This window comes from Euleptes europaea, chromosome 6, assembly GCF_029931775.1.
Source record: "Euleptes europaea isolate rEulEur1 chromosome 6, rEulEur1.hap1, whole genome shotgun sequence".
Lineage (NCBI taxonomy): Eukaryota > Metazoa > Chordata > Lepidosauria > Squamata > Sphaerodactylidae > Euleptes > Euleptes europaea.
Window position 1 is genome coordinate 43,443,670 of NC_079317.1, and position 10,409 is coordinate 43,454,078.

Here is a 10,409-nt window from a genome sequence, read left to right on the forward strand (position 1 = left end):
AGCAAAACCCAAAAAAGCTTAATATGTATTCAGCTTTTCGGGAATTGCCTATTCGGCTTCGGGTAGATTCCCAGGTTTTGGTATTTGGCCGAAACAAAATCTGAATATTGCCAAAACGGCTAATTTTGGGTTTATTTTCAGTTCGGGTTTATCAATATGCACAGCCCTACAGGAAACAATATTGTATCAAGGAAGTACTGGTTCTGGGGAGCAGGCGAGGCTGGGAGGGAGAGCAGCCGGCTGGACTGGCGTGGACAGGCGGCGAGCCATGGTGGTGCCGTTGCTGGGCGCGCTGTGGGCCCAGACCCCGCTGGAGACGCAGATCTTTGGCTCTGTGCTGCTCTTCTCCTGGGCCGTCTACCTGTGGGAGGTGTGGCTCGCCTGGCGGCAGAGAACTGTGTTCAAGATGACAAGCCATGTCCCATTGGAGTTGGGACAGATAATGGACGTGGAAACGTTTCAAAAATCTCACCTTTATCAGTTGGATAAAAGTGCTTTCAGCTTTTGGTCAGGACTCTACTCAGAGGTCGAGGGCACTGTGATTCTTCTGTGTGGAGGAATTCCTTTCCTCTGGTCTGTATCGGGAGATCTCTCTGAATACTCTGGCTTTGGATCAGAGTATGAGATCACCCAGACCCTGGTCTTCTTGCTGCTTGCTACGCTTTTCAGCTCAGTCACAGGCCTGCCCTGGAGCCTCTATAACACCTTCGTCATAGAGGAAAAACACAGCTTCAATCAACAGACTCTGGGATTCTTTTTTAAAGACGCTATCAAGAAGTTCGTCGTGACTCAATGCATCCTGTTGCCAGTGATGGCGCTTCTGCTTTACATTATTAAAATAGGGGGAGACTATTTCTTCATTTACGCATGGCTTTTCACATTGGTGGTTTCTCTGGTTCTGGTCACTATCTATGCAGATTACATCGCTCCTTTGTTTGATAAATTCATTCCCCTCCCTGAAGGGGAGCTCAAGCAACAAATTGAGGCGATGGCAAAGAATATAGATTTCCCCCTGACCAAAGTTTACGTTGTGGAAGGTTCCAAACGGTCCTCCCACAGCAATGCTTATTTCTATGGCTTCTTTAAGAATAAGCGCATTGTGCTGTTTGATATGCTTCTGGAGGATTATTCCGCCCTTAACAAAGAGCATCCCGAGGATCCTGGTTCAGAGTCCCAGGTGGCTGGAGGAAATGGTGAAGATGCAGAAACTCAGGCCAAAGCAAAAAACAAGAAACAAGGCTGCAAAAATGAAGAAGTCTTGGCCGTGCTGGGACATGAGCTGGGGCACTGGAAGCTTGGCCACACCATCAAGAACATCGTCATCAGCCAGATGAACTCCTTCTTGTGTTTCTTCTTATTTGCTGTCCTTATTGGTCGAAAGGAGCTTTTTGCTACGATACCCAGCCAACCCTGATAGGCCTCTTGATCATCTTTCAGTTTATCTTCTCGCCTTATAATGAGGTCCTCTCCTTTTGTTTAACTGTGTTAAGTAGACATTTTGAATTTCAAGCGGATGCCTTTGCCAAGGATCTCGAAAAGGCTAAAGATCTGTACTCTGCGCTGATCAAGCTGAACAAAGATAACTTGGGATTCCCTGTGTCAGACTGGCTGTTTTCTATGTGGCATTATTCTCACCCTCCACTGTTAGAAAGACTTCAAGCACTCAAGGAGTCCAAGCAAGACTGATTGAAATAAACAGATGGCTTAAAGGAGGAGCTTTTATCCCAAAATCAAATTCCTAGTTTTGTTTTTTAAACTATATATACATAAATACATCCATTACGAACACACCATTCTGCGTAAGCAACATTGTGCTCTTCACCTGATTTGAAACAAGCTCCTAAAAAACTTGTATTCAATTAACTGAAATGAATTTTAAAGAGAAATAACCTTGTGGGGACTGAGTTGGGGGATGAATGTAATGCTTAAAAAATTCTCTTTGTTCTTAAGGAGGAAAGTAATTTGTTACAACCTGAAGTGTTGCTTGAATTTGTGGAAGCTTTGAATGTGACTCTTTGTACCTTACGCACTTTGTCTAGGTGTTCTGTAGTGTATAGCAAACTTCGAGCTTTCCTACCTCATCCACGTGGGTTTCAGAACCTGGAAAACTCTCCCCTTTTTTGACTACTGGGATTCCAGCGTTTAAACCAGATGTCTGGATTGAGAGAGTGGGGCTTTCTCCCTAAGGTTCCAGTTCAAACCCACAATGACAATGAAAGGCTACTTTTTACGGATAATAAAGTCATCTCTGTCCGCTGTGGGGACCAGAGAATAAATTCCAGGGGGGGAAAAAGAAAGTACTGGTTCTGAAATTTATGATTCTATGAATGATCTTTGTCTGTAAGAAACAGAAAAAGTGGAGGACAGACATACACTGCAAATATAGTGAAAGTAGTTAGAAGAACCAACTTTCCCTTGACATTCCAAGATATTTGTTTCCAGGACAATGAATATGTGTTATATATTGAAGACAGAATCCAGCTCCAGACTCTTCTTGTATTGCCTGGCCACAGAAGGTCTACTGCTATGTGCTGTTGCATGCTGATTCTACTCCAAAATTCCCTGGATCATTATATGAAATAGTCTTAGATATCCCACCCATATCTAGCAACTTCTCACAATAAGCATGTGTTTGATTCTAGCTTAGTTACTAGATCATATTGAACCCATGTTTTGCTGGCACATGGTTATCCAGTTTCCTCATTGTGTGTGGAGATTAATACCCAATATGTAGATGATACTAAGTTCTGCCTTTTCCCCACCTAATTCCAAGCATGTTATTGATGTTCCAAATCAGTGCTTGGTGTCAGTAATAAACTGGTTGAGGATGAACAAACTGAAACTTAATCCTAACAACACAGAGGTTTCTTGATTAGTAGAAAGGCAGACTAGGGATCTGAGATCTTTCCTGTTTTAGATGGGATTATACTTCCCTTGAAAAGCCAGGTTCACAGCTCAACACATCAGTCACCTTAGAAAACCAGATGGCTGTGGTAGTTCATTTGTGCAGCTTCAGCTGTTGTGCCAACTGCACCAATTCCTAGCTTAATCGGATCAAGCCACAGTGATCCATGCCTTAGCTACAACTAGACTGAACTATAGCAATGCATTCTACTTGGGGCTACCCTTGAAAAGTGTTCAGAAGCTGCAGCTAGTGCAGAACTGGGCTAGACTGCTGGTTGGAGCCAGCTACTAGGAGCATGTGACACCAATATTACAGCAATTATGCTGGTTACCGATCCACTCCCAAGCCTAATTCAAGGTGTTGGTTTTGCCCTTTAAAACCCCACTTGACTTGGAACAAGGGTATCTGAAGGACCTTCTTCTCCCTTATGTTTCTGCCCAGGAATTAATATCTCAGGGAGAGGCCTTCCTGATTGTTCCACCAATCAAAGAAGCTTATCTGTTGGGCACACAAGAGAGAGCCTTTTGGGTAGCAGCCTCACAATTGTGGAACACCCTCCCCAAGGAGGTGCACTTGGCCCCTTCACTTTCAGTCTTTAGAAGGCAGTTGAAGATGGCTTTAGTTAGGATGGCATTTGGTTAATTTAGTTTTTCTATTTATTGGCTGTCTTAAATTGTGATTTTAAATTTTGATTTTTATGTATTTCTATAGTTAATGCCTTGTTTACATTTTAAGTTGCCTTGAATTCAATGAAGTAGAAAGGCAGCTTATAAATGTTTTTAATTAAAAATTATAAATTAATAACCCCCTTTTGAATTTCTACCTAGAAGTGAAGACTGATGGTGAGGATCAAGATGTCAGGTCCTTACTCAGAGATAGGGTTGCCAGGTCCCTCTTTGCTACCGGCGGGAGGTTTTTGGTGTGGAGCCCAAAAAGGGCGGGGTTTGGGGAGGGGAAGGACTTCAATGCCATAGAGTCCAATTGTCAAAGTGGCCATTTTCTCCATGTGAACTGATCTCTATCAGCTGAAGATCAGTTGTAATAGCAGGAGATCTCCAGCTAGTACCTGGAGGTTGGCAACCGTACTCAGAGATGGTACATTTTGTACCATTTACCCACTATTGCCCAGAGACAGTCAAGAATGAGATGGGTGAAGTAACTAGGAGAGAGGCATTGGCAGCATAATTCAATGCATGAGAATTTTTGAATGGGTAGGCAATATCTCTGGCAAAGAGTCTGATGATCATATGTGAAAATGGGAGATGGGACTGCAGCACAGAGCTGCAACAGCAACACCTCCTGCATCCCATGATGGCACATTTGAAGTACACAGATTCAGTTGTATTGTTACATGGTCCCCTCCCTCGGGCCATTACCCAACTTCTAGGTATCCCTGACCAAGTCAAAACAGTGATCAGACTGAATAATCTTCAAGATCATCCTTGAACAAGAAAATACTCCCCCTCCCACAAACACCATAATCATTAAATGAGAATTAATCTGGAAATCAGACAGCTGCTGATGGTTCAATTCCAGCTTTAAGAATAATTCTTCAGTTGCTTGAGTTAAATGGAAGCTCTTCATTAATTTTAAATCACAGAATAGTTAGAAGAACTTTCCTGTTTCAACTTTCTACTTCTTGTACGTTTCCAAGAGCACTCATTTGTTCAAAGAATTCTACCATCTGTTCTAGCCCTCTCTTCTCTCAATCACTCAAGGCTGAGGATTATGTTTCTTTCCATACAATCTCCTCCTTTCCAATTCATCACATTTTTTTCCTTCTTAAACTTTCTTAGACTTGCCCTAACCTCTCTCACACCCACTGCTAAAACTTGGTGGCTGAATAATTGTACTATCAATCTTTCTCGGGTACAGTCAGGGAGAACTGGATCTATTGCCCTTGTAGTGGTGATTAGGTCAAGTGGCAAACAGTACATACTTTGCTGTATTTTCCTAGGGTTCGGATTTGTATCCCCTTTGCCTGCTATTTTGTAACACTGCTCATTGTCTATAACTAACCCTCACACAATTTTGCACACCCTAATTAAGTTCATGTTACATGTAGAGCCCTGTAGAACTGACCAAAGAATGCTGCTTAAGACAGTGATGAGGCTACATAGAGCATAATACCAATTTGAATAGGCGTAAGGCAGATTATAATTATTACAACATGAACAAAAAGTGTAAAATATTTCACACTGATCAGAACATTTGTCTGTCCCACCCACTCAGACAAGCAGCATTTCATCAAGGCATCCAGGCATCCATTTTTTCCCCACTTCTTGCTAACTGGAATTCTTGAAGATTCTGGGGCTCTGTATTTAGGACATTCTATATGCAAGGCATATACTCTGCCACTGAGCTTCATCTTCTCTCATGCCTTGCTAATCTGAGAAGAAATGGATACTGGGAAGGGATATGTTATCTATCAACATAAGTAATGGAGCACAGGGAAGAGATCAACTTAAAAATCTTTCAGTATAAATTTGTGGCAAGACATTGACATTCATATATTTGGAACAGTAATTAGAAGAATGTTTATTAATTGTTAGAGTTGTGAACTTTTTTCTGTGCTCCCATTTGAAGCGCTTCATGAAAGGTCATAATTCCATGACTGCTAGAACATATTGGGTTGGTTCAACATGAGTTTGTACACATAAAGTATATTGGAGAGCCAGCATGGTGTAGTGATTACAAGCAGTTGTTTGGAGCAGTGGACTTTAATTTGGAGAATTGGGTTTGATTCCTCACTCCTCCACATGAGAGGCGGATGCTAATCTGATAAACCAGGTTGGTTTCCCCATTCCTCCCCTCTCAAGAGTTGCCTGGCTTGAACATCTCAAAAATGAAACTGCCCTTGTGTTTCATTTGCTCATGCTAGCACCCAGCCTGTCTTCATTCTTGGCTCTGAGTCTGCTTTCTAACAGACTCTTCTCTCCACCCCAGCCTCCACTCTTTTACAAGCACAGCGAAGTTGTAAGCTTCTTCCATGCATCCCAAAAGTTAAACAACAACAACAGTGCCCTGGCTGTTTTTATTGTCTTTGTTCCATCCACAAAGTGGTTTAGACAGCACCTATCCATATTAACTACATTGGGGCAAAGGGCTTGGGGGGGGGGTTGGATGTGGGTCAAGTAAACATCCTACCCCAGTGTTTCCTGCAAGAAAGCCTCCCTTCCCCTCTTTTATATCAAACATATCAAATCTGAGTTTTAGATTCCATGTGTGCACCCCCTCTGTACATCATTGACAGGTAGTGTTTGCATGGAGTCAAAAACCTGCTGGGGGGAAGGGGGGAATACAGTATCTGCTGCAAGCATGCTATGTAGCATGGAGCAGAGGCACTTGGGAGGATGCACTTAGTTGCCTTTGGAAAAGGCATTGCACTGAAATTGGCAAAAGGAGGTTCTTTTCCTCGTTTTTCCCCACCCTCAGGTTACAAGACAGCTATATTAAGTGAGCTGACAATGCAGTGAGACTTTGTCATGAGTTAGACATTATAGGTCAGGCTGGAATGGCAGCTCAGTGTCTGCAGACGGAAAGAAGAGACTGCAGGACTGGAACCTGAACCTTTCATTCTACAGAAAAGCATGGTGGGGCTGGAGGGGTAGGCAGTGTTTTGTACTGTCCTATGACTCCAATTGAATTGTTTTTACTGATGCTGCACATTTTTTGCATAAGAGATACTATTAGTGTTGCCATCCTCCAGGTGGTGGCTGGAGATCTCCTGGGGTTAAGACTGACCTCCAGGCGACAGAGATCAGTTCACCTGGAGAAAATGGCTGCTTTGGAATATAGGTTCTATGGCCTTGTACCACACTGAAGTCCCTCCCTCCTCAGGCTCCACCCCCACCCACCCCCATCTCCAGGTATTTCCCATCCCAGAACTGGCAACCTTAGATACTACCCTGGTGCAGTATTGAACATGTACAAACTGAACATATGATGCTGGCTAAGTTCCATTACTTTCTCCTCCATGCACACAACCTCACTTGTTTTTGTCCCTACCCCTGATAAAGTACTGTTACTATGGGTGTTACAACATACCACCAGCGCAATGGTATACTTGAGCTTGCATAAATCCATTACACTATTTCTTCCACTAGCACAAGGGCATTTAGAAATTATCCTATCCTTGTTACATAACTCAAGGAGTGAAGGAGCTGTTAATTTGTTTTCAGGATAACTGGATCAAAAATATGATTATTTTGATTTCACACATATAGATTCCCTTATGAAAAGGAATCCCTGAATAAAGTGTCAGAACAAGTTCCTATTTGAATAATTCCTTTCATTTCAGTCATTTACATGAAAAAGTGGCGATAAATCATTTGTAATTGAAGGTCATAACAATGTTTTTGTTGTCGTTCCTGTTCAAAATATCAAGTGCCCTAAAATCTGATGAAAAGGGCTTTGTTCCCAGTAACTGCTAGACACAGCGACGGAAAAACCTCTTCCCAGTTTATCATCTGAGTCCCAACTTAAATCCCAGCTGTTGCCTTTAACTGTGCAAGACAGCAAGACAGCACATTTTGTAGATTAAACCACTAAACTCACAAACATAAAAGAAGCAAATCTCATAATTGTGGATTTCAATTAAAGAAAGGAGGATCAAAGCAAACATTCTGCTTGAAATTGCACAGCTGCTGTCTACACAAAACCAGAAAAGAACATCTTTGGCTGCCCATAATTTCGCAGAAGAAAGAAAGGGGAGGGGAAAAAGCCGAGAAGCCTGCAGTAAGATGAATTGTGGATGCGCCTCACGTTCCAATCAGTAATACAGAAATATTGAGTAGTAAATCCCGTACCTCTCCGTTCCCAACATCTGTGAAAGACAATTTGAAACAGCTCCCGTATTAAGATTCTATAAACAGACAATCTGAAATGCTGTGCCAAACAGTGGCAACGCTGGGATGTAAAAATGGGAGGCAAAACAATTAGTAACATTGAAACCCTTCTATTGAAAGATTATCAAGCAGCCAAAATGGCTAGTTTCATTGACAGAGCCCCCCCTCTCTCTCTCATGCATGTGCACTCACACTCTCTTTCTCTCACACACACACACCCTTTTGTAACCCCAGAGAAATGCTAAAGATTTCACACAGTTCAGCTACCTCTGTGGGCTGTGTATGTAGGCCTCATCCTAATGTGTTGAATTATTATTGATGGCTGAGGCAGTTCTGCTCTGCTGGTGAACCAATAATGTCAAGGCAGTACCTGCAAGATTAATTATAGGAGAGAATAGGCTGCGGTTTCCAGGGACTGAGACATTAATAGAGACTGAGCATTAGTTTCAGGGGATTCAACAGACAGCTGAACAAATGCCTCAGACAATGTTATACATGCTAAATCCTGATGCTTACCACGGAGCAGCTTTGAAAACTTTAGGACAATTATGTTTCACTTGGAGGTACAAAGCATTATAAGGGGGGGAGGTAAAACAAAAGAAAACTGGCAGACCAGCACATGTTACCAAATTTGTCTTGGGCTCAATAAAGAATAGGAAAACTATCAGATAGTGTCAAATATTAATAGGAAGATGTTTTTATTAGAACAACTAGAAGTCACTGCTGTTGTTTTCTCCTGAAGTCTATATTTGTGACTGACTCCACCTTTATATAAAAGAAAAGAGAACCATGCTAAACACAAGACTGGAAATCAGATTAGGTAGCAGAAAAGATTTTAAGCAGTTTTTGTTACACTATTCCCCAACTACTACTGCAGTGGAAATTTATATTCCATGAAGCCTTGAAGCTATAGAAAACCAGAGCTAGAGCTATGCAGTGGATGAAACTGCAGCCATAGCAACAGCAGCTTAATGTTCCCAGCTCATGTTGTAAAACGTAGGCACCTCAATTCCCTCTTTGACATCACACTTACAATCCAGATGCAGTGATATAATGCCATGTTGAATGTTGTTGATCATCACAAAATGGCAGTATTTTATTACAGGTGGCATAATCCTAAAATCCTGAATGCTTAGTGCTTGCAGTTTGCAGAGCTGCATTGGAAATAAACATCAATTCTTTGTCACACTTTTTTTGTTTTTTAGTATTAGACCATTTCAGTTTCTTCAGTTTTAGGCCATGAATTGCCCCATATTCTGTGGATGATTTGAATTAACAGTTGTTGAATTGCCATTAGCTGTTTCTAAAGTTGTCTTTGTTTAGCTTTGTGTAATGTTCAAATCAGAGAGTTGGAAGGGCCCACCAGGGTCATCTAGTCCAACCCCCTGCACAATGCAGGAAATTAACAACTACCTCCCCCGTACACACCCAGTGACCCCTACTCCATGCCCAGAAGATGGCAAAACAACAAATCCACCTCCTCCAGGATCTCTGACCAATCTGACCTGGAAGAAAATTGCTTCCTGACCCTAAAGTGGTGATCAGCACTACCCTGGGCATGCACAAAAGGGCCCCGAGAGCCAAACATTGATGCAAACCTTCCTGCCCCTCCCTCTCATGATCTGCCTAAGGTAATAAAATCAGCATTGCTGACATATGGCCATCTATTCTCTGCTTAAAAATCTCCAGTGAAGGAGAGCCCACCACTTCCTGATAAAGCCTGTTCCACTGAGGAACTGCTCTAACTGTTAGAAAGTTCTTCCTAATGCTTAGCTGGAAACTCTTTTGACTTAATTTCAACCTGTTGTTTCTGGTCCGACCTTCGGGGGCAACAGAAAACAGTTCTGCTCCATGTTTTATTTTGAAAATTAAAGCCAGCGACTCAAACTATTTATATACCTAGCTTTGTGAAAAAAATGAGATTAATTCTTTTAAAGGCCAATAGTCATACATTACACCATCAGTTTTGTGCAGATGTGACCTTAAGTAATATCTCTTTATTCATAAATTATTTTCAGTGTACCAAACCTGGTCTTGAGAAACAGCCACTCCTTTCCATAACACATGTGTGGCAAAGAGTTTCATGTGAGCCATGCATGTTTATTGAGAGGTATCAGTCTCACTTTGTTTAGCTGTACTAGAGCAGAAAAACTGGATCTTGAGGTCTTCTTGATGATATTGCATCACGTGAGAGGGCATTTGAGTCGCTGTCCCCATCATCATCACAGTTAGTTCCAGATTTTTTTTATCAAACTGAAAGTGACGACGCTCCCTGTTGCCATAACCAGAAGGGTGAATTCCCTTGCCAGGTGTGCGGCACTCCCCTCTGCGGTTCTTGAAGGCAAATTTAAGAAGATCCCTTTTATTAAAAAAAAAAAAAAAAGTGCCCATGCCTGCTCCATGAGGTGGAAACGATCGATCATATGCTTCTATGGTGTATCTTCTACAGGGAGGCTAGAATTAAAATGATTAACCCTTTGCTAGAAAAACTCTCTGGAGAAATGGACAAAACTAAAGTGGATCACTTGTTAGCAGGCAATAATCCCCAGGTCTTGATCAAGGTTGTTAGATACTGCATGTTGATATATAGGGTTCAGAAATAAAAGCTGTAACTTTTTAATTCTAATTTATTTATTTAAATAATGGTCACACTCCTT

The 10,409-nt window shown here is 41.8% G+C and overlaps 1 protein-coding gene across 1 annotated transcript; it reads left to right on the top strand.

The window, feature by feature from the left end:
* The first annotated feature begins 268 nt into the window (after positions 1-268).
* LOC130478980 (CAAX prenyl protease 1 homolog) lies at positions 269-1,927 on the top strand. Its single transcript, XM_056851245.1, is given in 2 exon segments — positions 269-1,388; positions 1,391-1,927. Coding segments are annotated over 2 exon segments (1,416 nt in total). The 3' UTR covers positions 1,687-1,927.
* Positions 1,928-10,409: the final 8,482 nt, after the last annotated feature.